This window comes from Caenorhabditis elegans, chromosome II (genome assembly GCF_000002985.6).
Source record: "Caenorhabditis elegans chromosome II".
Taxonomy (NCBI): domain Eukaryota; kingdom Metazoa; phylum Nematoda; class Chromadorea; order Rhabditida; family Rhabditidae; genus Caenorhabditis; species Caenorhabditis elegans.
In genome coordinates this window covers 3,823,190-3,848,429 of record NC_003280.10, presented here as the reverse complement: position 1 = coordinate 3,848,429, position 25,240 = coordinate 3,823,190, and the positions used below count along the sequence as shown (strand labels likewise).

The window sequence follows — 25,240 nt, the reverse complement described above, 5'->3', positions numbered from 1 at the left end:
CTCCGAAAAGACCCGGCGCGTTGACACTATTTTCAGAAGCGATGTGTCGCTTGAATATTAGGTCAGATTGAATAGGTTGCTTTTTAAAATAGTACCATTACTCTGATCTACATACTTATTAGTTTCAGAAAGTTAGCAAAATTTGATGTTTCACCTGAAAATAAACGTTTTTTCAAAACTTTGAACCGCATTTCAAAATTCGATCGTTTTGTGCCATTTTGGGTCTGAAATGTCTCAGATTTCAGTACTCCATCTTTATTTTTTTCTGAAAATTAATTAACCATTATCACTATAGCTTTATGTAATATTAAAATTGTGCCAATGAAAATTGAAAGAAAGTACATGTTAAACGTACAAAAAAATAAAGCCACATAAATTTAAAAATTAAATAATTAGATTCCCGTATACAATTGCAGCAGTATTTACAACATTTTCCGTGAGATTTCCTATATACTTTCTAGGATAGTCAGTATTTCTCAGAGGACCGAATTCCATCACGGTTTTCAACCACTTCTCTCCCCATTCTCCAAGTGATTGGTCACGATAGTGTCTGAAATTGAAAAATATTATAAGTAAAAAATAACAAAAAATACCTGACGAGTCCCTCTTCAGGCTTGAGCTCTTTCTCATAGTACCCATTCCCGGGGAAGAATTCAATTACTAGATGAATTGACATTATGAATACTTTTGTTGAGTCCACAATACATTTGGTTGTGTGTCCAGGACGGGCGATTCCGGTTGAATTGTGCCAGCGGTGAGCCGCCATCCATTGCAGCAGCTGAATCATTATTTTCTAAAAGTTAAGCCTAGCACTATATTCACCTGATCTTTTCCTTCATATTCCTGTGGCATCAGCTCTGTCTTCAATATCCATTGCTGTCTGAACTTCAAGCTACCGATTTTCTCATCGTCCACTTCTCGGATATAGTTCAAGATTGTTCCCGGGTAGTCGGTCATCACTAGACGCTCGTCTAAATCAGCGAAGATTGTCCATTTTGAGTGACCTCGAGACCAGATGTTGCAGTCCTTCAAGCTTTCCAAATTTTTCAGTTTGCGAGACTCCTAAAGTACTTACCACAACTTCATTGATATGCCGATGACGATCAGTTCTCAGACCTTTCTCGAGGAGATAGTGATTCTCGACGATTCCAAGTCCGGCGTAGTAGTCAATAACTTTAGAGTCATAATCCGAAATCTCATGGATGTAGTTATAAAAATGCTCAACACCCTGAAAAAAATTTAATGAGGTATGCACAGAAAAGGTCTGCCTGCGTAGGCCGGAGTGAGGTCTTACCTGTAGTTTGTAGTGTTCAATCATTTCTATAAACATCAACCATTTCGGCTCGTCTCCATAGAGTGGTGCAACGCACATGGACAATTCAAATAAGGGTTCTGAATTTGAGAAATTTTAAATTAGGTGTATTATAAATACTGTAGGAGTATTGTGGGAGTGTAAAATTTATGTAGGGTTACTGTAGGGGTACTGTAGAAATACTGTAGGGGTACTGTAGGATTACTGTAGGGGTACAAAAACCTACTTTTCAACACGCGATAAATTATTGGTAATGGTTTGAAGCTTCCAAACTCCTCTACACTCAACCCAATTTCATAAGTTCCGTCTCGCTTCGGGCAATTTACCACAAACTCCGGATATGAAAAAGTTTCATAGGGACGACCAATTTCTGCGCCATCCTTATCGACGTACCGGCAGTGAACTCGGTAGCTAAAAAACTATGTTGAAAGTTTATATATTTTCAGAATTACCCAATAAATTTCCAGGATGATAGTGTAATTGTGATTTCATGCTCAAATTTATAAGCGTACAGAGTGCTAACTTCTGTGGCGGGTATAGACTGTAATTGAAAATTGAAATATGAAGCTCAAATTTTGAAAAAACTCACCGAGTTTTGATTTTTCATGGAATACCAATCAAATCGATCCATTTCATTTATGCAATATTTAGAATTGTAGTTTTTGGACTTAGGCTCCGTGCAACGTCCGTTTGAATAGTTCTTGTACAAAATTATAATTAGAATAAAAATCATTGAGAGAATTAAAGTACCCGTTCGTTGAACTTTTTTCATTTTGATCGGGATGTCCATGGCAAAGTGAGATTGGCAGGCTTGTGAAGCCTTGTTCCATTTCAATGAAGCCGATAATATCTACAAAATCTCGTGCCGCCCAGGTCTACACGGATGTTGCGCGCTAAAAATTTCTCGGTAAAAATAGAAAAGAGGGACTTCACTTTTTTCTAAAACCATCAAATTTTTCTTTTTGAAAATAAAATTTAATTGTATATATGCATGATACCAAATCAACTGCAAATGTGCAGTTTTGTGGTTTGTCACATTTTAGGGCCTTTAAGCCTAACTGATTAGCCAATTCGTTCCAAATTTCTTAATATGTTTGAATGCTCAACATTTTGTTCTTTTTCAAAAAATTTTGTTTTATTTTGCAATAATTTCTTTACCTGAAACATGTCTCGACTTTCTCTAAATATTGATCTCTATCGAACTCTATAATATCTCCTACAATCTTTTCTCGAAAATAAAAAGAAGCGTGAAAAAGTCCAGCCTGCTGATTAATATCTATTCAGGTTTATTTCTGGATTCGTTAATGAAAAATTCCAGAACACAACAGCATTCAATACGCTGATCAGTTTGCATTTCAACATCTATTTTTTATTAACAAATCCAGAAAAACTTAATAGACTAGTCTTGCATAAACTCGTTAAAGAAAAATTTCAAAATCGACACAACTGAAGTAAACACCAAGGTTTTTGACTGAACAAATGTTAAGTATTTTCAGATTTACATTAGAAGCAACAAAGAGAACAAAAATTTATTTTTGAAAAACTATTTAATAATTAAAACATTATCTTCAAAAATTATCGCTAAAAACTACATCATCTTTAAAAAAATTAATAATTGAAGAAATCTGTAACATTAAATGTTGGTTCTCCGTTTTCTGAATAAAGTGATTTGTCGAGGGATATCATCATTTCCGGAGGAACTCGATGAAGTGTCACAAACTTTTTCGATATGAATGGATACTGAAAAATAATTATTTGAAGGTTTCGGGCCATATCAACCCACTTTCAATGGAAAATAATGCCACTTGGAACCAATAATGGGTATTTCGGCCGGTCTGAATGGCATAAATCGGTTCAACTCCTGATCGTCTCTAGTATCCGAAGGTGTGATTCCAACTGATTCTAGGCATCTTCCCATTCCTCGATCCTCTCCTCTATCGTAAGGACATAGCCTTACGTTGTGGTAGAGTTGTTCCACAAACATTCGCATTGCTGCGTTCGACAAAATGTACCCGGAGCCTCCAGAATTGTAGCCATTGTTCTGGAATGAAAACAACTTTTCAGTTAATTCTGTCCTTTCCTGCAATCAACCTACCATGAAAGGTGCTAATCGATATCCCAAGTATAAAGGTTCTGCTGGATTCAAAGTGTTTAGATACTCCCTTAAATGATCCATTGCCACAAATGTATCATCATCTGTCTTCAGGTACCAATCAAAATGTTTTGAAATGCTGGTATATGAGTAATACAAACTGAATATTGATTTTCGGAACAAATCATCATAGGTATCCCTTAGATTTCGGTAAACTGTAGAATATGCAATGTCAGGGTAAGGAAGATGAGTTTTTGTAAAGAATCGTCCGTGATCACACCTTGGAAGCCACGTGGAGGCAACTGATGGGACACGGTCTTTGTAATATTTTGTAGAAGTTTCAACGAAGCAAAATATCTGGCCGGATGTTGGAAGTGTGAACGTGGCAGGGGAATGTTCGATTCCTTGGATTAGGATTTGAACATCTCGAGTTCTGAAAACATTTTATTAGAAAAAGTACTGTAGGAGTACTGTAGTTTTGGAAACAATGTCTCTTGAGCTTTTGAAAAGTTATATGGGGCTGGTGTGGGACAGTATCGAGATGCTGTAGTGGAGCTGTAGTGTACTGTAATAGTTCTGTAGTTTTGGCAAAACTAGAAGTTTACGGTCAGAGCTTGCCGGGAATAGTACCGAGATACTGTAGAGGAGCTATAGGATTACTGTAATAATACTGTACGCAGTCAACCACTTCGGCTCATCCTCTAGAGTGGTGCAACGCACATTGACAACTCAAATTGTGTCTCTGAATTTGAAAATTTTGAAATTCTAAATGGTGTCGAAGTAATGTAGGGGTACTGTCGGATTACTGAACACAAGTATTATTCAAATGCTGTTAGACAGAATACCGTTTAAACTTTTGAAAAAAAATTATTGCAATTGACATTTATTTCCGATAAATTTAGATTTTATACTGAAAATCAAAGAATTTATTTTACTAGATATCAAAGTTATATCGAACACAAGAAACTCTCCGGACATTTTTTAAAAACTAACGAGATTTTTTATTTCTCAGTACAAAATATAAAAAAATTCGTTGGAATAAAAATTGCCAAAAACAACTCCCTGTAATTTTATTAACATTAGATAAACTAAAAAATACCCCAATAGGATTTTTACTATGATTTGACAGAGGCGAACAACTCACGGAAAGAAGAACTCCTTATATGGTAGAATAGCTGGAGAATATGCATATAACTCTGCTGGTATTCTAAAAAAAATTATTACTGGAATTAGAAAAATTTTTCAAAGCTTACTGAAACTTTCTCCGCTCTGGGAAAGAGATGTAATTGATCAGTGCCACCACAAAAACTGCCAGTAACGCAATCCGATCGATGCGGTCAAAACCGTGTCTTTTTGATAAGAGTTGCTGGGAGAAAATAAAACATCGAGTTTTAAACTTTTGAAGAACTATGTCCATTGTTGAATGCCAGGTGCCGAATTTTAGAAACTTTAATGGCAAATGTTTCGCAGAATTTCTTTGAGTGCTTATCTGGCGATCCTCATCGCCATCCAGATTGAAATCAAAGAAAGAAAAGATTATCTCGTTCCTGAATTTTTGAGGCTGAAGTGTAGCAGATTTGCTATTTAAGTCATTTCCATTTTCATTTAAATTTCACAAAAATGCGGCAAAGCTCAGCTTTAGTTTTTTTCTCGACTATTTTTCTATTTTTTCTGTGTTATATACGGACGCAGTCGAGATTTCAATTCAGTTCCAAAAATCCTGGAATTAAGACAATGGAGGAAAACTATGACGCTTGGCACAGTTGTTTTATGAATAATATTTCACACTTTGAAGGTTATCCAGACGAGGTAAGTAGCTAAAGCTTAGGCTTAGGCTTAGGCTTAGACTTGTCCCTACCTCAACTTCATAGGGATATCCTTTGGTCTGAAATGAAATATTTAACATTGTTTGGTCTTTTTTATAGAATGAAACTGTTCCAAAGTTTGCGACTCAATTTCACAAGATAAGATAACAGTTGTATTAGGTTTTCACGGTACATTTTTCACATTTAAAGCAAAATACTAATTTCAAAGACAATGATTTTTTAGCTTTGGGACAACATGTTCAACGGGATCCGAAGATGCGAATATATCAAAGAAATGAAATATTTACCAATTCTGGATTTTCTGAATTCTGACGAGGCGAAAAGACATATACTTCCAAAAATGGTATTTAAAATTTTAATTTGTGGAGAAAAATTTGACAACCTTTTTTGCTCAGAACCAACCTAGTACCATAGTCACTCTGGGCATCGGACATGATACCGGAGCAGAGGAGAAGCTTCTTCAGGTTTTGTTGTTCTAGCCATTTAATTTAACGAATCCAGTTTTCAGCAACTACCAGAAGGATCCGAGTTCTTTGGGGCCGATCCCATGCACGAAATCAACGAAAATTTATACACAAGTATCCCAGGAAAATACTTTCCATTTGCAGTCGGAGCAGCTCCTGGACTTGCGGAAGCTAATGTGCTAATTGATAGTAAGTTGATCAGCATATTTTCATTGAATCATTGAACCATTTTCAGCTTCATACACTACAAAAACAGTTGTCAATGTGGATATTATATATTTTCTGACAAAATTGATCAATAGAACTGTAAATTACTTTAGGAAAAACTGAAAACTTGAATACACTGAAATTTCAGGTAATCGATGATCTGTGGATGGACGCAGAAGGCGCTGAATATGGAATGTTTGAGTTTTTCTATAATGGTGGAGAATTTGATAAAAATAACATTAAATTTTGCCAAATCAATATTGAGGTTTGTGATTTAAATGGAAATTAATAAATTCAAAAAAAATCCTTTCCAGATTCATGTTCCCGACACCCACCAGAAAAAACTGATTCACGACTTTATTTTTCAGCTGATGAAAGATCGAAGATATGCTATTTTTAGGTAATTCCTTTTTTTGCTCTATGATTTTATGTCAGGCAAGCCCGTCCTTCTTCCAGCTTGTAAAAATCAAATTTTCAAGGCAGGCTCGTGAAATCTCGACGTGTCTTGTATCCCAGAAACATGTTATAATTTTCAGACCAGTAAAAGGAAAGCACATGCGTCTTTATCTGCTCAATTTCAAGGATGATAACTGTGCCCATAACTATATTCTCTAGGATTTTCTATGTGAATGTTTTGTTATTTTTTAATATTTAAATAAACAGTGTTAGAACCAAACTACAGAAAGCTACAGTACCCCTACAGTAATCTTTCACCCAACACAATACAATAACCTGGAAATAAATTATTTATGATTGACAACAACACACCCAAAACAAGTTTAACAATTTTCAGCAAACTCTGAAAAAACAGTGAAAAAAATTGGTGAGATTTTAAGAAAAAAATCATGTTGTCAAAAGTGTAAATTATCCCAAAATGAATATTTCAGAAGGCTACAGCAATTTTACAGTACTCATGGACTACCCAGTACAAAATCAGAACATTTCGGTACAAACTAAACCGGCAAAGTTCTTTTTTAACGTCACCAAAAACGTTTTCAGGTATTTTTATTAAAGCCATCATGATTTCCATTCCTAGATTTTTCTTGATTCAACCCTCAAAAAATTGAGAAAAATATTTTTTCACAAAAAATGTCAGCTTGTCAAAAATTTATTCAAAACCACCAAAAATAAAGTTAACAGTATAAATAAGGGACCCGCAAAATGTCCGGCGCTCATAAAATTATTGCAAACTCTCGACGATTGTCATGACATCCGACGCGGAAAACTTCAACGGAACCCAGTGAGACGGGTAGAAATCATTCTCGTTTATTCGTCCGCAGTCCTGGAATAGATAGTCTGAGACTTTGTACCAAAAATGGTCCAAAATTACATAATTGTGCAAAGAAAGTTTTTTTGAAAATAGTTATGGCAGTTTTGGAAATATGAGTACTTACATAGCCCCGATCTTTTGCATATCGGATATCTCGATAGAATACTTTATTTCCTTTTGAAAAATACCCAATCCACCAGCCGAATGTAGATTTTGGCGCTAAAACTTGAATAGATATATAGGTAATAGATAAAAACCCAACATACCACTAATCAGAACGATATCACAGTTTTGTTTCGAGTAGGTCAAATCTTCGGCTGGTGAGTTTTGAGATATATAGTATTCTGCCGGGAACATATATTCTGGCTCGTCAGTTGACACCACAGAGTTTTCAAATAAGCTTCTCATAAATTCCAGGTCATCGCCGAAAATTACAACTTTTCGATGGACTTTTTTGTATTCAATTTCTGGAATAAAATTTTCCGCAATATACTTGACAGAATTTCGGATAAAATCTGGGTCGGCTGCCTGAAAGCCAACATCCACAAAATCACCTCTGCGGGCATGAACGCAGGTTCTGAAATATTTGTCAAAAAATTAGATAATTCCCGATGAATTTCATACACATGGGTACGTTGATTCGATCTTGGCAAGTTCCCAAAATCTTGACTCGAGTCATCCAGAAAATCGAGCAACTGTTCACGCATATTTGGAAAGTATTTCCAGCTCTGAATACTAGAAATTGAAGAAATTTCGATGGCAGGCTAACAAATTTTTACGTTTGCATTGCATGACTTAGGCATAGGTCGCATTGAAGGACTTTAGGCAGGAACTTTGACCTACATTTTTCGATTTACAAATCTGATGTTACCTGATAAAACATTCCTGTTAAGTGCAGATACTTCTCATCGATTTTTTCCAAAATTTCCGGGTTTTCGTGACGACAGCACACTTTTTGGAATGGGGTCTGCTTGATGGATTTGGGCAGCTGAAACCATGCACTATTACAGTAGAAAAAATTACCTCACAATAACGAAACAATCTACAGTAATCTTACAGTACTCCTACAGTGAGACTATAGTACTATCATTACAAAGCTCCAAAAACCGACTCACACTTCCATTGATGACTGTGAACTTTTCCACTAATCCAGGCATCACTTTTCTAGTTTCATCTAGCATTTTCTGATGAAATTCATTTTCAACTAGAAACAGTGGAGTTCTATGAAGCCGTTCAGACAGACCAAAAAGACTTGCAAACTCAAAAATATGATTTCCCAATCTGGAAGGCGACGCTAAATTGCTTGAAAGAAAATGTTCAGTAGAGTTGAAGTGCAGCACCGCTGGCGGGTAGAATACTCTGAACATTTTAGAGTGCACTACAATTGAATGGACCATCAACTTACGCGTAACTTCTCGACTTATCTTTCACTACAGTTCTCCCTTTAGAGCTCCAACATAGATATATTAAAATCAATACAGCTACGGGAAGCACTGAATTTCTAGAGATTCGGGTTTTGGAAATCATTTGCATGGAGTAGAGAATTGAAACCTTAAAAATTGGAAAGCCATTCTTCACTTTGTTTCTGGAAAAATCCGGATTTGAGATTAGATCGGGAAAGTACACATAAGGAAGCACAAAGGAGAAAAATATTGGATTTTTTCGAGATGAAAGATAAGGGGATACATGGATGTTTGAAGTACAATTGGAAATCCTGAAAAGGAGGGACCGAAATATTTTGGAACTCATATGAGAGTGTGGGGTACAGTAGGAGTCAAGTAGTTGTGAAAATAATTGATTTCCGAGTATTGGAAGAGATAATTATTCGAGGTTATACTGTAGAGGTACTGTATAAGTTGATGTAGGGCACTGTAGTGTTACTATATGGTTGATGTTCCCAGCTTTCATAGCTTATGTGAAGTTGTGTGGTGATTTTTCAACTTTTTTTAAAGTACAGTTTGGGGAAATCTTTCGAGCGGCTCTTGCGAGCCTAGTTTTGACAAATTCACTGAAACTCCTCTACTGCGCCTCATTACTATTAGAACCCTAGTAGGGTGAAATTCCCGAATCAATATTTTTCTCGGCTTCTCAATTGTTGAAATAATGAAATTTGTGCCCCATATTCACGGAATGTCTGAAATGTTTCACCTTCATTCTTGAGACTATTTTCTCCTAGTGGCTATGATCCGTTAGAATTTTTTTTGAAAACTTGCTTTGTGGATGATAGTGATTGTTATCTCAAAAATAGGTACACACAGAGAGAGAGAGAGAGATCGCAGATTTGATCTTTCCAGAGATTATGGATCACGAATGAAACAAAGAGAAACGCTGGAAAAGATCCGTTTGGTCCGCCTATTTTTCTGCTGCCTCATTTCAAGCTCGCAATCATTCAGAGACAACCTTACGATACTCAGAGGTGCCATGCTTAATGTTAACTATCGATTTCTACTAGCCACCGTTTTGGCAATTTTTTTCGTTGTAATTTATTATAAGGAGGTGCATACCACGCAGGTTAGCTTTTTTTATTTTAATGAAATATTTATGATTATTCAGAGTAGAAATAGACTATCTTCAAAAATCGATTTTTCTGGAGAACAATGGGTCGAGAGGTCGGAAGAAAGTGTCAATGAACATTGTAAATGTGAATCTTGGAAAAGTGAGAAGCACCATGATTTTTGTTATGTGGATCCACAGAACTCCAGCTCAATCGGAAGAAAATTTGATTGCAGTTTGGTCCCACTAATGGAAAGTTTGAGTAAGCCTGTTTTAAAAACTTTTTTTTTCAAATTTTTCCGTTTACATGGATTTTTACTAAAATTTTGTAAAAATTTTTTAAAGCCGTAGTTCTCAAAATTCATAAAATGTTTGAATTGTTTCCCACCGAGTGTAAACTTGAGCCTAAGCCTAAACCTAGGTCTGAGACTACGCCTAAGCCTAAACTTCAAATTAAATTTTTCAGATCTGATCGGAGAGACCCAAGAATTGATAACTTTACCGGAAGTGATCAAAGATGAAAACCAACTGGTCTTTGTCTCAGCAACCTCTGCGGATCACTTCAACGTCAGTGTCAATTCTTTGAAATCGATTCGAAAATACTACCCATTTCACAAATACATCCTTTACGGACTGGAATTGAACGAATCTGACATTCAACAAATTCCCATTGATTCTAATTTCGAATTCCGTCATTTCAACACCTCGTGCTACCCGAAATTTGTGAACAACTGGCTTGCGTATCACTTCAAGCCGCTTATCATAGCTGAAGTTATGAGAGAGCATTCAGTCATTTTATGGATTGATGCACATATTCAAATTGTGAAGTCGGGTTTGATAAGGAACATATATGAGGATGTAGCTGAAAAACGATTGCACGGAAGCTACTCTTCAGTTTTCGGATTTTCAGAGACCTTTCACAGTAACTATGCGGTTCTGCATCCAGGTGAGTTGTAGTAATTCAGTGTACTGTATGAATTGACGTGTGAAACGGTACCCATTGTGGTGGACCCATCGTGGCGAGAGTCATCGTGGTGAGACTGTCAAATGTCTTTATTTTTCAGATGTGCTCACTTACTTCCCATCAAACTCCATTGGTTTGTTGCAAACCCAACAACAAGTCCAAGCTGGCTATATTTTTGTTCCAAGAACCACTTATACCATGCGATTCTTCAAGTGGTGGGTACTATGTGCTCTGACCGAAAGCTGTATGAGCCCACCAGGCACTCAGAGAAAGTGCAAGTTCACCTCGGATTCCAATAAAGTTTACGCAAACTGTTTCAGGTAGGCTCACAGCTTTGTTCAATAAAAAAGTAGATTTTCAGATACGACCAGTCCATATTAAACTTGCTTCTGTTGAACGACTTCCAAGATAGGAGTCGCTATGTTATTAAAAGCCTTGAGCCGACGTTTATTGGGGTTCATTGAAATTCAGGGAACAAATAAACTATTCTTTGTGATCCAAATTCTAATAAACTTTGTAACTTTATTGTGAATTTAATCAGAAAATATCACACTTTTTCTTTGGATTCGAAGACAATTCCAACGGATAATTGAACGTTTTTGCAAAATCCGGCATATTTCCATGAATCCCATTCACACGAAAATTGTTCGTTGGGTGTCCTCTTTGAAACGCGAAATGCAGATCTGTGGTATCACACCAGATCTGAAAATAGTTTCAGATTTTTGAAATATAACTTGAGCAAACAACTCACTAGAGCTGCCGTTCTGAAATAGAGCTGATAAATATTAAAGCCTCGAAATCCCACAATTTCTAACTCTTTTTATAAGTCCAACTTTTTGAATGTTCTCCAGGCTGCTTCAACTCCTAATCTATTCGCCGAAAAAGGGGAAAGGTTTTTGATCCGTTGATCTGAAAGTTAAACCGCCACGCCTGCCTACCTACCGCCTACTCATCTATATTTTAGTGTGAAATCAAATGTATACATATCTACAGTATACAGTGCGTACAAGTTCTATACGCCACCCCCTAAATTTATGCATGTGGCCACATCTGAATTTTTTAGAAGAATTCTGCTGATGCCATTCGATTCCAAATCCCGGGAAACCTATGTGTCTAAATTTTCATGACCGTTCCTCAAAAACTGAATAAAATAGGTCAATAAATCGAAAAATTGGCAGCACAACTTTTATACGCCACCCTTAATTTTTTGATAATTTTTCATATAAACTGTTCCAATTACATGGAAATTATTGATTTTAAAAAAAATTATTCAAAAGAATAAGTGCCGGTTTACGCTAAACGCATTTGAGATTTCGGAATCTTATTCGTTTTTACATCTGTAAACTTTGGTAAGAAGTTGGCAAGACTTTGGTTAGAGTTGGATACGACTCGGGTGAGGGAGTTTGCACTAGTTTTTTGTATTGCCTAATTAATTTACGTTGAAAACAATTTTTTAAAATACACACTAGAACTGTTATTTATATTTTTTTTAACGAGCTGTTTAAACCTATTTATAACGATTTTCCTCATGATGAACATAATCTTTCACGTCTCAAAGTCCACAAATTTTTAGTCGAACAAGAATTTTTATCAATCATTTTGATCTTATTTTATTTTTCAATGGAGATTTCCACAAAGAAACGTAGATTATCGTGCCTAATGAAACTTCTCTATTTTTCCAAAAATAAGACGCTAGCTTTTTGAAACTTTATCTTCTTCTTTTTCGTTTTTCATCGTTCAATCTGCGCCAGCGCTAAATACGGCCCGCTTTCTATTCAGGTACACAATGTCAGCAACAAAGAAAACAAAGCGATTGGATTTACAAGGTATCCGTGGTCTTGCCATCTTATCAGTACTCGGTTTTCATTTCTTCCCCGCACAGTTTCCCAATGGATACCTGGGAGTTGATCAGTATGTTTCTCATTTTTCATTCTATTTTTCAACTACTTTTAAAGATTCTTCGTCCTATCCGGATTCCTCATGTGCATGCTGTTGAAAAGAGCCGAAAACGAGCCAACTTGCACATTAATCACATTGTTCTACTCAAGAAGGTTTAAGAGAATTCTCCCTCTTTATCTTCTCATCATCCTTCTCTCCATGATCTCCCTATACGCACTTTTCCCGGACACCTCCATCGAGACAAATCAGGACTCAGCGTTGCGTGCTCTGTTTTTTGTGTCGAATGCTCCAAAATCTGAGCAAGACGATTATTTCACAATGGTGTTTCAGAGAAGCTTACAGCGAAAAAATAAATATTTAGCATTTCAGCTGTCCAAAGCAGTAGACATTTTTACTCACACCTGGTCGTTGTCAGTGGAGGTTCAGTTCTACTGCCTTGTACCATTTATATTTTTATTTGCTGCAAAGCTTTCTGGTTTTAAGCTTCAATGTGCATATTTTGCATTAATAGGTGAGCACTGTTTTCTAGAGTTTCAGCGAACTGTAAAGCTCTTCCAGGACTTTTTTCTTATGCAATTTTCTACTTTATTCCGGAAAATATGTCTTTTAATAGCGTTTTTGCAAGAATCTGGCAGTTTCTGATTGGTAAGTCACATCTATCAAGTCTATTAGAAACTAACTATAACTTTAGGTATGATAGTATATATTCTTAGCAGTCATTCTGAAAAGAGGGCTGAAACTGTGGAAGACGTTGAAGAATGCAGTAAACTAATTGAGCATGAGGAGAATAGTCGAGACAAGCCTTTTACATTGCATTTTATATCGTATCTTCCAATGCTTAGTGTTATAATAATCAACGTTTTCCCATATTCATTGAGCACGGATTTTGTCAGGTATGCCTGATAGCCTAAAATGACTTGAACGAAAGATTTTTTAGGCCACTAGTAACATTAGGAACTGGTGTCTTAATGATGATTTCTGAGAATAACTTGATATTATCAAACATTGCATTAACCTATATTGGAGATATTTCATATTCCATTCATTGGCCCATTTATGCTTTTCATTGGCCCATTTATGCCCATTTATGCATTCATTGGCCCATTTATGCGTATTGGAAGCTTAATTGGGATGGGGACAGAACATGTGAGTTTGCTACTACTTAGAGATAGAGTGTTTTCAAAATTTTGTAATCGGTTTTTTAAAACAAAATCTCAAATTTTTTTTTAAAGCTGGTGAAAGTTTTACCAGAAAATCGTCTAAAGCTGAATGAGTGGAATTTGGTATATTTAGACTTTTTTTGTCATTTTGTTCAAAAAAAAATCCAACAGAAATCACTTCACTTTTAGGCATTTTGTCAGTGAACAAGTTATTTGTCCCTAGAAACATAAGTACTCAGTTTTTCACTTTTCTATCAAATTTCCCAACAATTACTTCAGTTCTCATCTTGGCATTACTCTTTTCGATACTTGTTGCTATTATCGTCTATGAGTTTTTCGAGAAGTGGTACCTGAAGCTCTCCTCCACTAACACCGGCCTACTCATTGTGGTTCTCTTTTTGCTTAATGTCATTGCTATCAACAAGGATGGTTTAATTCCTAGTCGTATAGAAAATAACAACAACAAAACTAAGAGCACCGAAGATGCTATCAAAATGAATCACCTATGGGATTTGAACGATCGGAAAAGTCTGTGGGTGCCGTACTGTGATTACGAGGCGAGTCGCCCGCTGGGATGGTGCAACCACACGGTATGTCAATGTTTTATAACCGTCCTTCTATTGGTTTTTGTAGTCTCTTGAACCAGGACCAGGCAAATTTAAATTGGCTGTGATTGGAAACAGTTGGACCGCAAACCACGGAACACTTTTTCATGAGGAATGTGGCAGCAAGGCAAAAATTATTCTGCAGGGATCCGTTGGAAGTGAGTTGGCTTTTAAACTTTATTAAATAAATGGAAATCCCAATTTCAGCCTGTGAACCATTGTTTTTTTCACGCTGTCAGTATTTTTTTGACAAATTTCAAGAGAGGATTAAAGCTGAAAAGCCAGACTATCTGTTTATCATTTCAAGGTGAGCTCAGAAATATTTCAAATACTTTATCCGTTTCAAGATACATATCAATTGGTGATGCAATACCTGAAATCCATACAACCACAAATTTCATTTTCGACAAAGATCCAATCTATCAAACTATGAAGAAACAACTTCTAGGACTAGTAGCAAGTACAAAGTTCAAAGTTTACATTCTCGATGCAGTACCCAGACATGACACTTATAAGACACAATTTATCGCGGATTGGGCGAAGGAAGGTGCAGATTTAGTAGAAATAAATGTAAGATTTAAACTGTTAAACTGTGGTATTTTCGTTCTGAGCAAAATTATTCAGAAACGGCTTGGCCAAACCAATGCTCAATTGCTTGATGGGCCCGCCTATGAACTAGCTCGTCGCCGGAACTCTGAGCTTGTAAAAGATTGTGGCGGTCGGTGTGTTCTTGTGGATTATAAACCGGTTTTCTACAATTTTACTAGCCAATCCTACCGGATGTTCGACGAAATGGGGTACTCCTACTTCTCAATGGCACAACATTTGACGCCGCTTGGCTTGGAGCAAGTTAGACATGTTTGGAAGAGTGTTTGCGAAGCTTTGTAGAGTATTTTGGTTGAAATCGGTTAATAAAAAAGTTGGAGATCAGTTCAAGTCTATCGTTTGCATCTACGGATCTAGGATTACAAATATACGTGTCATAATCCGGCTCACCTGGCACGTGACAACGTTTTCAAAATTTCGGATGCTTGACTTTTTCAGAAGTATTTAGGTAACTACAGTAATTTTTTTGACGATTTACTATCAGGATTCTTTTGGAGGTAGATGTGAAGTTTGCTATCTAATCTACGGATCTTAGCGAAACTCGCTGAACAGTGAGCCACGGTGGGTAGGAGCGGCTCATTTTTTTATTCTCAAATAGTTCCTGGAAATAGAAATCTGCGATTTCATTTCTGTTTTGAAAGCAAACTATCATCGCACCAAAGTACAACAACTAAAAAGTGACCTAATTTCTTTATCTTTTATCACAAAATGAAACTAGACATTTTTTTGCAAAGACGAAAGAATAGGAAAATTAAACGATTTGTCTATTGTTAGAAAATTGTAAATTAATAATAAAAAAATCTAGAGACTATTTCTATATCATTTTTTAACACTCAATAAAAACTCATGAAAACTTTCCACTTTTCCGAAACACAAAGATCAAAACAATTAAAACAGAATCTCTGGGTACATGATTTTCCAATGATAACATTGATCTCTTATTGAGACAGACTACCATGATTGCATCAAAGTATAACAATTAAAAAGTGACCTCATTCTTTTATCTTTTATCACAAAATGAAACTAGACAAATTTCTCGGTCGCAAGTATGAACTCAAGATCAGTGCAAACTTGTCTTCTATTCTTATATGTGAACAGTATTTCTGCGTGCATTCCTACACAGGATGTTGAACGTGAGTAAACCTATTAATAACTTTATACATAGTTCATATTAACAAAATAATTTTGTTTTTGAAGCAATCGATGAGTTTACGACAACAACAACAGTGGCTAATAATCGTGAGTACATATTATTGCAGTCAAATTAATCTGTCGGGAAAATACTAGTAATTTATATTTTGAAATGTTTTATCTATTTATCCGAAATTCTCTGAAACATCTTATGGGACATTCCAATTTTCCAGAAAATTTCAGGAAATGCCAACTTTTTTACTGGAATTTTCTGGGGTGCAACGCTTTCAGAGCAAAGCTGCAATTTGACTTTCCTCTCCAAAATAATTATTTTTAAATGTTCAGCAACAACAACAACATTTACGACAAGAAGTTCAACCACTACAACTACTACAACTACTACGACAACTACAACCACCACAACCCCAGCACCTTGTGAGTTTTTATGCACCCTAATATTATAACTGAAGTGAGTAAACTTTTAACATGGTGCATCGACCAAAACCAAAACCAAAATTATCTGGTAGATGCTTATTCAAAAAAAAAAACCAAGATAAAGCTTAAATATTGCAATTACAAAAAAGGGTCTGCTGCCGAGTAGCCTTAATCTAGGACATGGTGCATCGATACAACATGTGTGATGTCTTCGTTTTTCAGCTTGTACCGCCTGCACACCAGTCTACAACACAGATTGCTACGGCCAAGGTACTCCCGATGATTCCATCTGGTGCGCGATCGCAGCTACAATTCCGATAGTGTATGAGATAAGTGCAACTGGCGATGAATGCTCGTGAGTTTTCTGTTCATCATTATTCGAACAACTTCCAACTCCCAGAGCTGTGTTCACATGCCCAACAGGAACGGTTTCGTTCTTTGATTATGGTGCAGCAACGGAAGAGCGGGGAAATAATTATGGGTATGATCAAGTAACGATGACATGTGCGGAGACTGGAACAGATGTCGGGAAATGGTGGCACAATAAAGATCCCGGTGGAAAAACGTTTTTCAGTAAGGTCACATGCAGACACCCGAGTAAGTTTTATTTTGGCAATTTTTATGGTTATATACATTAAGAGTTTTTACCCTCCCTACCCTACCCTACCCTATGCCCTGGTTTTAACCTGTATTAATTCATTTTTAACGTTTTCTTAGAAATTTCATTTCTAAAAACGAAAATTTTACAAATAAAGCGAATAATACTTAAAATTCGTATTATTACGTGAAGACATAGGGTAATATGTCCATAAAATAGCCTGTTCGGGTAAAGGGCAAAAAAGGGTATCAACGTGCCCTACCTTTTTTTACCCTCACGGAAGGCTTATATACATATACCATTTACTAAGAGTGGAAAAACCTTGGTCAAACAAATTTTCATGTTAAATAATTTGAAAACAATCTTTATAATTGCATTAGTTTCGACTAGAACTTTTATGATTTTGGAATTCATGCACCATGTCGTTTTTCATGTTGCCAAGCCTGCCCCCGAGTCTACGACTATTTCTGCAATGGTGTAGACAATCCACCTGGTGACTGGTGCATAAATGCAGCTGATGTTCCCGTGGAATATGAAATAAATACAAATGGCGATGAATGCTCGTGAGTTTTCATAAACCACCAAAATGTGTAGCGTACATTCCAACCCACAGAACTGTGTTCACATGCCCAGCTGGATCTGTTTCATCGTTTGACTACATTGGAAATGAAGAGCTGGGAAATGGCTATGGTCTTGATGAAGTGAAAATGTATTGCGATGAGACCGGAGCGGAAGCTGGGAGATGGTGGCAAGAAACGCCCTATAACGATCATCTATTTTTCAATAAGGTTTCATGCAGACGTGCTCCAGATCCGCCGAGTAAGTTTTTTTTCGCATACCTCAGACATGGTGCATCGATGCACCATTTGCAACAATATCATATTTCAGTTTGTCCAAACTGCCTTCCAGTATACAACACAGATTGCTATGGTGAAGGCATCCCAAGTTCGTCAGACTGGTGTCTACGTGCAGAGGAAATTAACATATATGGTATAGTGTACGAGAATGCAAATGGAAATGAATGCTCGTAAGTCTTTCGGCTTAAAGAAGTGGTATAGTTACTACCAAAACAAAGTGCCGTGAAAGCCAAAAAAGAGGTACATAAGCAATAATGTAACACTTCAGATCTGCGTTTACATGCCCAGCAGGAACAGTTGCGTACTTTGACAACGGTGGACCAGATGAAGAGCTGGGAAACTATTATGGTCTTGACACGGTGTATATGTATTGTGCGGAGACTGGTCCCGCAGCCGATATTGGGAGATGGTGGTACAACAAGCCTTTTAACGTGCAAACTTATTTCAATAAGGTTACATGCAGACGAGCTCCAGATCCGCCAACATGTGAGATTTATTACTTGAGCTTGGTCTAGCCTACGCCGAAGCCTACGAATATCAACGTATTCCAGCATGCACGAACTGTCTCCCAGTTTACAACGAGCTTTGCTATGGTCAGGATATTCCAACTCCCACCGACTGGTGCTCGACTGCTGCCGAGATTCCGATTGTCTACGAAATTGATCAATTTAACACTGAATGCTCGTGAGTATCAGTTTTTTTGTCCAAACCTGAAAAAGTCCTAACTTTCTAAATTCCAGAGCAAGGTTCACATGCCCGACGGGAACATATTGGTCGTTGGACACTGGTGGACCTATGGAGATAAGAGGAGATTCGCTGGGATTCACTGAAGCACTTATGTGGTGCGCAGAAACTGGAGCTGATACGGGAAAATGGTTTACAGATTATCAAACTGAGTTCAGTTTGGTTACATGCAGAAATTCGTGAAGTTTTGCTATTATTTTCCATGGTAATGTTAATTAATAATAATAATAATATTAAATATTTCTCCTATGCATAAATTATTTTCCAAACCCCGCTAAAATCGCAGATTTCAATTTTTCGTCGCTGCCGTTTTCATGCCGCCATGGCCTGTTTCATTGTCTTCGTGGTCTTCCTTCTGTGGATAAGATGTAAAGATAAGAAGGACAAAATAAAGTTGTTTTGGTTTCTTTACAATTTCACCTGGGTGATTTTCTCACCTGAAAAACACACAAAATTTCTCGTAAAATTTCTGGAATTTACATTTAAAATTATAGACATTCGATATTTTAAAAAACCTGAAAATGAACTAAAGCTCAATTTTTTTTCAACTGTTAGAGAAATATGAAAAGCTACTAATTGTTCTTTTTGTAAGCTCAAAATGTTATTTTTTTCTAGGACCGATAATTTGTGACTGGAACCGGTTTTCGAAGCCTTTGAGACATGCTGAGAAATTGAAAAGATTTGTGAAGAGATAATTTTCTGGTCCTGAACTTTTTAGAAGTATCTAGAATGAAAATATATTTAGTTTTCAGATTTTTTTTTCCTACTGATTGTAGATTTGGTTAGAAATATCACCGCAAAACAGATATAAAAATTTGAAAAATCCAACCAATCAGCGACGCCAGCCACGCCCACCCATCCGTTGCTGATTGGTCGGTGCCTCACTCATTTGAGAAAGTATTTCCGTAGAATGAGTCCAAAATCCCATCACTGTTCCCCCGTCCCCAATTATTCTCATTTTTAGGGTGTCTTTGCCATGTTTGACACGTTGTCCGGAATTTCTGATCTTTCTGTAGATTAAATCAACATGTACCCAAAATGTGAATAATGAACGCATTCGGAAGAAATTCTCACAGAACAAGGATTAAAACCCAAAGTTGAAGGAGAAAGGCTTTTGGGAAAACTTTCTCCGCTACTTCACTTCAAAAGGCAAAAGGCTTCAAAAGGCGTCTCATTTCCAAGTTATCAATAAATAATCAATTACAAACCGATAGAAAACGATCTACTAAATAATTTATCAGTTGACAAATTTTGCGTAAAACAAACGACAACTGAGATATAAGCTCACAAAGTTGACATGCTAGTGAAGACCGGTAGCGCACGAGGCGAGCAGCAGGAGCTCGCACCTCGCCTTCATCCACACTTTCAGCGGTTCCCCTTAATCCTTTTTCTTCAGCGCCATTTGAGACTCAATTGCCAGAAATCTCCGATCTTTTTTCCGATTAAATCAACATGTACCAAGATGTGAAAAATCAACGTTTTTTGGGATGTAATCTTATTAAAGAAATGATGATAAAGTTAAGGGGTAAAAACTTACGATACAATTTCAAAATGTTGAAAATTGTAAGTTAAAAAAACAATATTTATTTTATTCTATTTGGTTGTAACTAGGTATTCAAAAATAATGTGCCTGCCTCCAAATTAGTGAAAGGTTTACATGTAGGCACCTAGGCACAAAGGCACCTAGGCCTGGATTCTAATAAGTTGCCATTTGAAAATAAGTAAGCTTCTAGAACGTTCCCGCCGACCGTCTTTTTTCACTTCCCTCGTTCTTCTCCGTTGCCATTGTGATCCAAATATTGGCCTGTCTGGTGTACAGATCAAGATAAAAAAGGCCATTCAAACAATATATACCTTCTCCTGGCAGGATTCCTTCATTTATTCAATATGAAGCATTTTCCAAGAATCGCTGTTTTCATTTTGCTGCTGCTTGTTGTTATTGGGCTTTTACTTTATAAGGATTATGGTATTTGTTTTGAAAAAAAAAATGAAAAAAGTTCAGCCAAACTAGTTTCAGTTCAAAAAAGCTACTCTAGAAATCTGGATGGAAAATGTCACGTGGCTTCTTGGAATCAGGTTCATACGGATTCAGAGTTCCAGTCGTATATCGATATGTTTTCTCGGTGGCTATGGAGAAGGTTGAACTTATCAGTTGAAGTAAGTGATTTTTGGAAATTACCAAAAGTTGAATCAAAAAGTCAAAAATTGGATATTTGAGAATAACTTTTTTAGAACAATCAAAACTACACCTCAACCTCCATCCTGGGTGCCTATGTATACCCGAAGCTCATCTCAATATCCCTAACTTCACAATACCTAAGCCAACAGAAAATTTACTGCCGGTACTACGACTGTAAACGGAGAGAACTCTTGGGAAGTGCATATGAGAGTGTAGTCTTTCCCGAATCAGTGGTCCACTGTCCAAGAAGAGCCGGAGCCGAGTTTGTGTCAGTTTCCAGTGGCTTCAACTCGTCTACACCGGAGCCAGTCAGATTGAGCTTCAAGGCTTATGATGGTAAGAAAATTACAGACGGGCGCTTTTTCTGTAATGAGGTACCTTTTTCAACATGTGTGAAGTTCGTGTTCTTGGAGAACTTGATTTTTTTATCGCGGAAAAATCTTTAATTTTTAGTCGCAAAAAAACGTTTTTTTCGATAATTTCCATACACACAGACCTGTTTCAATTTTGAGACATCCAAAAAGAAACAAATTTTTTTCCGACTCCACAATCTGATTCAATTAGTCATAAATTGGAACGACTTGAATTTCCAGAACCCGTCCACGACTTGTCGGTCTGTGTAGCCCCACTCTACGGGAACGAATCAAAATGGCTTCAAATTGTGGATTTTGTGGAGCATATGAAGCTTGAGGTGATGCTGTTTTTTATAGGAATTTTAAGTTTTGTTTTTAAACTTTTTAGGGCGCAACATATTTCTACTTTTATGTCGGAACGATTAATGACTACGATCGGAAAATGTTGACGGAATATGTGAGAACAGGAGATGTTGAGGTCACATTTTTACAGGACAAGTTTGAAAGACCAGCTTATGCATGGCACCTTTTGATGATGCAGGTAAGATTGCCTACGTGCCTACACGCCTATGTGCCTAAGTATGTAGGTGCCTATGTGCCTAATTGCCTAGATATCTAAGTGCCTACTTGTCCATGCATCTAGGTGCCAATGTGTCTACGTAAATAGGTGCCTAGGTGCCTAGGTGTTTAGCTTCACTAAATGCCTAGGTATCTAGGCACCTTTTTGCCCAGGTGCCTAGGCGTCAAGGTTACCTGCGTGCCTACGCTATTGCCTGCATTCTAAATTCCCATTTCAGGATTGCCACCTCCGATCCAAATATCACTCAAAATGGATCACCTTTTTGGATCTGGACGAACGAATCTCGTCTGGAACCGAGTATAATAACCTGCTGGAAGTCATAGAATCCCAACCCAGAAGCGTAGGGGAGCTTCACGTGAGCGTCTTGAATATTCTAAAATATGAAGATACACCTGAAAAGTTCACTTCAATGGAACAGCTGAAAGAAGATATGATGTTCCGGAAATGGACGAACACCATAGATCCCACGTGGAATGCATCAAAGGCTATTGTTAGACCGGAGCAGGTCAGTGGGAGATTTGGGAAATTCAAATATTTTGAGTGATTTCAGATAGGAATAATGTTTATTCACTATGCAATTGCTAAGCAGTTTGGAGTCAACACGGTCAAGCTTAACGCATCTCAAGCCGCTGTCAGGTAAAAGCCCAAAAGTCTTAGAATTTCATAAATCCCCTCACAATAAATAACTTTTCCAGACACTACCGAAATACCCTACACAGAATGGAGGCTCCCGATTGGCATCCCACGGCTCCAACCAAGTCGCCCACAGTCCAAAGATGGCCTTTAAAACCTGAATTTGTGGAAAGCCTGTCAAATGCAATAGTTGCAAAAGTTCAACATGTGTACTGTAAGGTGCCTGTAAATTGTACGACAATTGCGAGGTATTTATGGGAATCGAGGCAATATCCGAATCCGTGTATTTCAATGTCTCCGATATTTTAGTTTTCTTTTTTTCTGATTTATAGCTTGTTTAGTACAAAATAAATGTGTTTTATTAAAATGCTATATGGTTTTTTGTAGAACTTCCCTTTAAGGACAAAACTGGCCACGCGTCTCTTTTGTTAACAATTTGTTTACTTCAATAATTATTGCATTTTTATCATTTCAGTGAATCAAGGCCGCTAGACAGTCCCTGCGGATCATTTTTGGAAAGGAGGAATTCTTTGATCTTCCACGAGTTCAGTCGTTTTACTCATCACCTTCAAATAGCAACCCTTATCGTACACCTTCCTACAACAAAATGTAATTTTTGACATTTTTCAAGACTTTCGTAAACTCCTAATTTAGGTATCTCGGTTTCCCAATTTCGACATCTATAAGATATAATTGCCCTGCTCATTCCATTCAACACCATGCTGCTAAAGCAATTGGAAAGATCGAGAGGACCGAAAGCTTTTGAGACGTGTATTGGGTTCTTTGTATTCTAATGATGAATGAATAAACAAGCATAAACAAGCATCGCGCAGCGCCCTCTAACATAAAATTAGGCGTTTCAGGACAATTTTAGAGATCCTACGAATTTCCACGGATAAATTTCTTTTGAAAATTGATTTGCAAGATGTCTGGATCAGTTTGAACTTAAGTCATGAATAAGTTGTTCTTAGAAAAAGCCAAAAAAAGGGGATTTTATTAGAAAAAATCAAAAATTCGAGGGGGCGCTATAGAAGTTGGGCGCACTGTATGTCTATCCCCCTTGGCAGCCCGAATTTTATTTTTCGTTCACTATGTTTTTTTTAAATAAAAATTGTGAAGGTCACAGATTTTCAAAGACATTTTAGTCTGAAATTAATGAATTTGTTTTTTTGCGTTCTATTCTGAAGAGAGAGCGGGAAAAGTTTTACGTAAACCTGGACAGACAAGGAGCTATTGGTGCGCCTGAGTGCGAACCTCATTAACATTTTTAGACAGAGTTTAAGTTTATTTAAATCAGAAATACGTATGGAAATCATGCAGTTGTATCAGCAGAAGTTGCAGATGCCTCGGTCTTCTCCTTGCCAAACCTCTCCGCTTTCTCATCCTCCTCATCCGTCGGAATGCAGAAAAACACTCTCATCTCTTCCGGCGACATTCCTTTTGCCAAACCCGCGATGAACTTGCAGCAATAAGTCAAAAGTGTCATGACTTCGAGGAAGTTCGAGGCGTTCACCAAATCGGTTAGGGCGTCGTGCTCAATGTCCACGAACTTGCGATCCCACACTGGAAGGACTGTGTTACCAGATGGATAGGCTTCTGGAACCGGGTCGGCCTTGTGATGCTCGCACCATTCAACAACCAGCTTCAAAGTTTTCCCATTGACCTTCTCGATTGGAATCGGGACCATTGACTCGGCGTTCTCAGCGCTGTATCCGAGGTTGGTGATGGAGTTCGAGAGAGTTGCAGATTGTTTGATGGCTTGCTCGCTGATTTTCAAGACCACTCTGTCGTTAGACTCAATGCTGTAGTAGACGACTGGGGTGGCTTCTTCGGCGATTGGAGCAGCAGCAACAGCTTCGGCAGACATGATTTTTCTGGAAAATGGAGAAATGTTAGAAGAAACATAGGAAACAGAACAAAACAGTAAAAGAAACGGAGGAGAACAGTTCCTACTAAACCAGCAAATAAATAGAATGAATGGTGTGTCTGCCATCCACCCTTGCACCTTACAAACGCTGCGTTTTCGATCAATAGGCCCCATCCTGGGAAAACTGGAGGTCCAACGTACTCGCAGTGTTTATGAGTTCTTGGCAAAGTGCCAAGCAGGAAAATACCACAGTAGAGGTAAAAAGGGCCAAAGCTCTGTTGTTTTAAAAACTAGAAAAAACTCATCAAAATTAACGAAAAATGTGAATGTTCTCTAGGAGCATTGCGACTTTGAAACATATTTTGAGCATATTTTCAAAACTTTTAACTGGAAACTAATATATTTTCAAAAAGCACAAGCATTTCTCTATATGTCTATATAAACTTTCAAACAAAAAAAATATAGGGAAAGACGCTAAGTGGAGCAAATATCCTCCAAAACTCGCTAAACTGAGCATCTTCAAACTAGCGTATCTCAAAAAATACTCATCTGGAAAACAAATATTCAACTAACAAAATGATCAGAAATATTTTTTCTTTTTATTAAATTAATTGTTATTTTAATAAACCCACTATTTGTAGAGCCACACAGAGTCAAAGCCATTTTCCAAAATTCACAAAAAATTTTGAGAACTCTTTTGTTGTACCCGTCATAACCCAACATTCATTGAATTTCAGAAGAAAACTTTTAATTAGTTGTATGTGAAAAATATTTTTCCACATTTTATCAGTTTCAAGTTTTTTGATATTTTCATGTTCCGTCAAGTTATAGACCGTTTTCTGAAAAAAATCAAGTTTTGCTCATAAAACTCTTCATATCCAACGTATCGACTTGAAATTTTAAAAAATGCTCACTTTTTTGAGGTCTCTACAATGTCCTAAAAAATCTTTCAAAAAAGCCTGTCC

The 25,240-nt window shown here is 37.0% G+C and overlaps 8 protein-coding genes and 1 pseudogene across 9 annotated transcripts; 5 read left to right on the top strand and 4 right to left on the bottom strand.

The window, feature by feature from the left end:
- Positions 1 to 286: 286 nt before the first annotated feature.
- Positions 287 to 2,102, bottom strand: gtnt-9 (Glycosyltransferase family 92 protein; the record flags this gene model as incomplete). The annotated part of the gene is made up of 8 exons (NM_062269.4): positions 287 to 550; positions 594 to 778; positions 823 to 1,026; positions 1,076 to 1,228; positions 1,295 to 1,392; positions 1,539 to 1,723; positions 1,765 to 1,853; positions 1,902 to 2,102. The coding sequence occupies 8 exons, from the start codon at positions 2,100 to 2,102 to the stop codon at positions 385 to 387; spliced, it is 1,281 nt and encodes a 426-aa protein (NP_494670.1). The 3' UTR covers positions 287 to 384.
- Positions 2,103 to 2,920: 818 nt separating this feature from the next.
- C17A2.3 (N-acetylgalactosaminide beta-1,3-galactosyltransferase) lies at positions 2,921 to 4,821 on the bottom strand (the record flags this gene model as incomplete). Its single annotated transcript, NM_062268.1, has 5 exons — positions 2,921 to 3,052; positions 3,096 to 3,353; positions 3,408 to 3,837; positions 4,549 to 4,611; positions 4,658 to 4,821. The coding sequence occupies 5 exons, from the start codon at positions 4,819 to 4,821 to the stop codon at positions 2,921 to 2,923; spliced, it is 1,047 nt and encodes a 348-aa protein (NP_494669.1).
- A 203-nt stretch (positions 4,822 to 5,024) lies between these two features.
- Positions 5,025 to 6,516, top strand: C17A2.7 (Methyltransferase FkbM domain-containing protein; the record flags this gene model as incomplete). The annotated part of the gene is made up of 8 exons (NM_062267.1): positions 5,025 to 5,213; positions 5,454 to 5,573; positions 5,626 to 5,694; positions 5,739 to 5,883; positions 5,930 to 6,000; positions 6,050 to 6,166; positions 6,216 to 6,301; positions 6,438 to 6,516. 8 exons carry the CDS (start codon positions 5,025 to 5,027, stop codon positions 6,514 to 6,516), a joined length of 876 nt encoding a protein of 291 aa, NP_494668.1.
- A 641-nt stretch (positions 6,517 to 7,157) lies between these two features.
- Positions 7,158 to 8,568, bottom strand: C17A2.4 (L-Fucosyltransferase; the record flags this gene model as incomplete). Its single annotated transcript, NM_062266.1, has 5 exons — positions 7,158 to 7,390; positions 7,438 to 7,748; positions 7,796 to 7,899; positions 8,043 to 8,159; positions 8,287 to 8,568. 5 exons carry the CDS (start codon positions 8,566 to 8,568, stop codon positions 7,158 to 7,160), a joined length of 1,047 nt encoding a protein of 348 aa, NP_494667.1.
- Positions 8,569 to 9,481: 913 nt separating this feature from the next.
- C17A2.6 lies at positions 9,482 to 11,092 on the top strand (annotated as a pseudogene). Its single transcript has 5 exons — positions 9,482 to 9,682; positions 9,725 to 9,926; positions 10,131 to 10,610; positions 10,729 to 10,948; positions 10,990 to 11,092. Coding segments are annotated over exons 1-5 (1,206 nt in total).
- Positions 11,093 to 12,414: 1,322 nt separating this feature from the next.
- On the top strand, positions 12,415 to 15,180 carry oac-4 (Acyl_transf_3 domain-containing protein; the record flags this gene model as incomplete). The annotated part of the gene is made up of 11 exons (NM_001322725.1): positions 12,415 to 12,539; positions 12,584 to 12,848; positions 12,897 to 13,038; positions 13,086 to 13,172; positions 13,219 to 13,420; positions 13,465 to 13,673; positions 13,967 to 14,277; positions 14,321 to 14,450; positions 14,500 to 14,599; positions 14,640 to 14,862; positions 14,917 to 15,180. The coding sequence occupies 11 exons, from the start codon at positions 12,415 to 12,417 to the stop codon at positions 15,178 to 15,180; spliced, it is 2,058 nt and encodes a 685-aa protein (NP_001309481.1).
- Positions 15,181 to 15,946: 766 nt separating this feature from the next.
- Positions 15,947 to 18,846, top strand: F54D10.9 (Sushi domain-containing protein; the record flags this gene model as incomplete). Its single annotated transcript, NM_001383814.2, has 11 exons — positions 15,947 to 16,031; positions 16,096 to 16,137; positions 16,375 to 16,464; positions 16,687 to 16,797; positions 16,867 to 17,061; positions 17,496 to 17,625; positions 17,676 to 17,881; positions 17,951 to 18,089; positions 18,188 to 18,405; positions 18,471 to 18,603; positions 18,660 to 18,846. 11 exons carry the CDS (start codon positions 15,947 to 15,949, stop codon positions 18,844 to 18,846), a joined length of 1,536 nt encoding a protein of 511 aa, NP_001370445.1.
- Positions 18,847 to 20,528: 1,682 nt separating this feature from the next.
- On the top strand, positions 20,529 to 22,774 carry gtnt-31 (Glycosyltransferase family 92 protein). The gene is made up of 8 exons (NM_062262.3): positions 20,529 to 20,629; positions 20,681 to 20,820; positions 20,896 to 21,178; positions 21,436 to 21,533; positions 21,584 to 21,736; positions 21,993 to 22,280; positions 22,326 to 22,411; positions 22,471 to 22,774. The coding sequence occupies exons 1-8, from the start codon at positions 20,551 to 20,553 to the stop codon at positions 22,715 to 22,717; spliced, it is 1,374 nt and encodes a 457-aa protein (NP_494663.2). The 5' UTR covers positions 20,529 to 20,550; the 3' UTR covers positions 22,718 to 22,774.
- Positions 22,775 to 23,720: 946 nt separating this feature from the next.
- Positions 23,721 to 24,275, bottom strand: skr-15 (Skp1-related protein; the record flags this gene model as incomplete). The annotated part of the gene is made up of 1 exon (NM_062261.7): positions 23,721 to 24,275. One exon carries the CDS (start codon positions 24,273 to 24,275, stop codon positions 23,721 to 23,723), a length of 555 nt encoding a protein of 184 aa, NP_494662.1.
- Between the last annotated feature and the right edge of the window lie 965 nt (positions 24,276 to 25,240).

What these genes read in the sequence shown, in the direction of transcription:
- gtnt-31 (NM_062262.3), top strand. Translation starts at nt 20,551, where the DNA reads ATGAAGCATTTTCCAAGAATCGCTGTTTTCATTTTGCTGCTGCTTGTT. An exon ending in GGTTGAACTTATCAGTTGAA is followed by an intron (nt 20,821 to 20,895) that starts GTAAGTGATTTT and finishes TAACTTTTTTAG; the next exon opens with AACAATCAAAACTACACCTC. An exon ending in CTATTGTTAGACCGGAGCAG is followed by an intron (nt 22,281 to 22,325) that starts GTCAGTGGGAGA and finishes GAGTGATTTCAG; the next exon opens with ATAGGAATAATGTTTATTCA.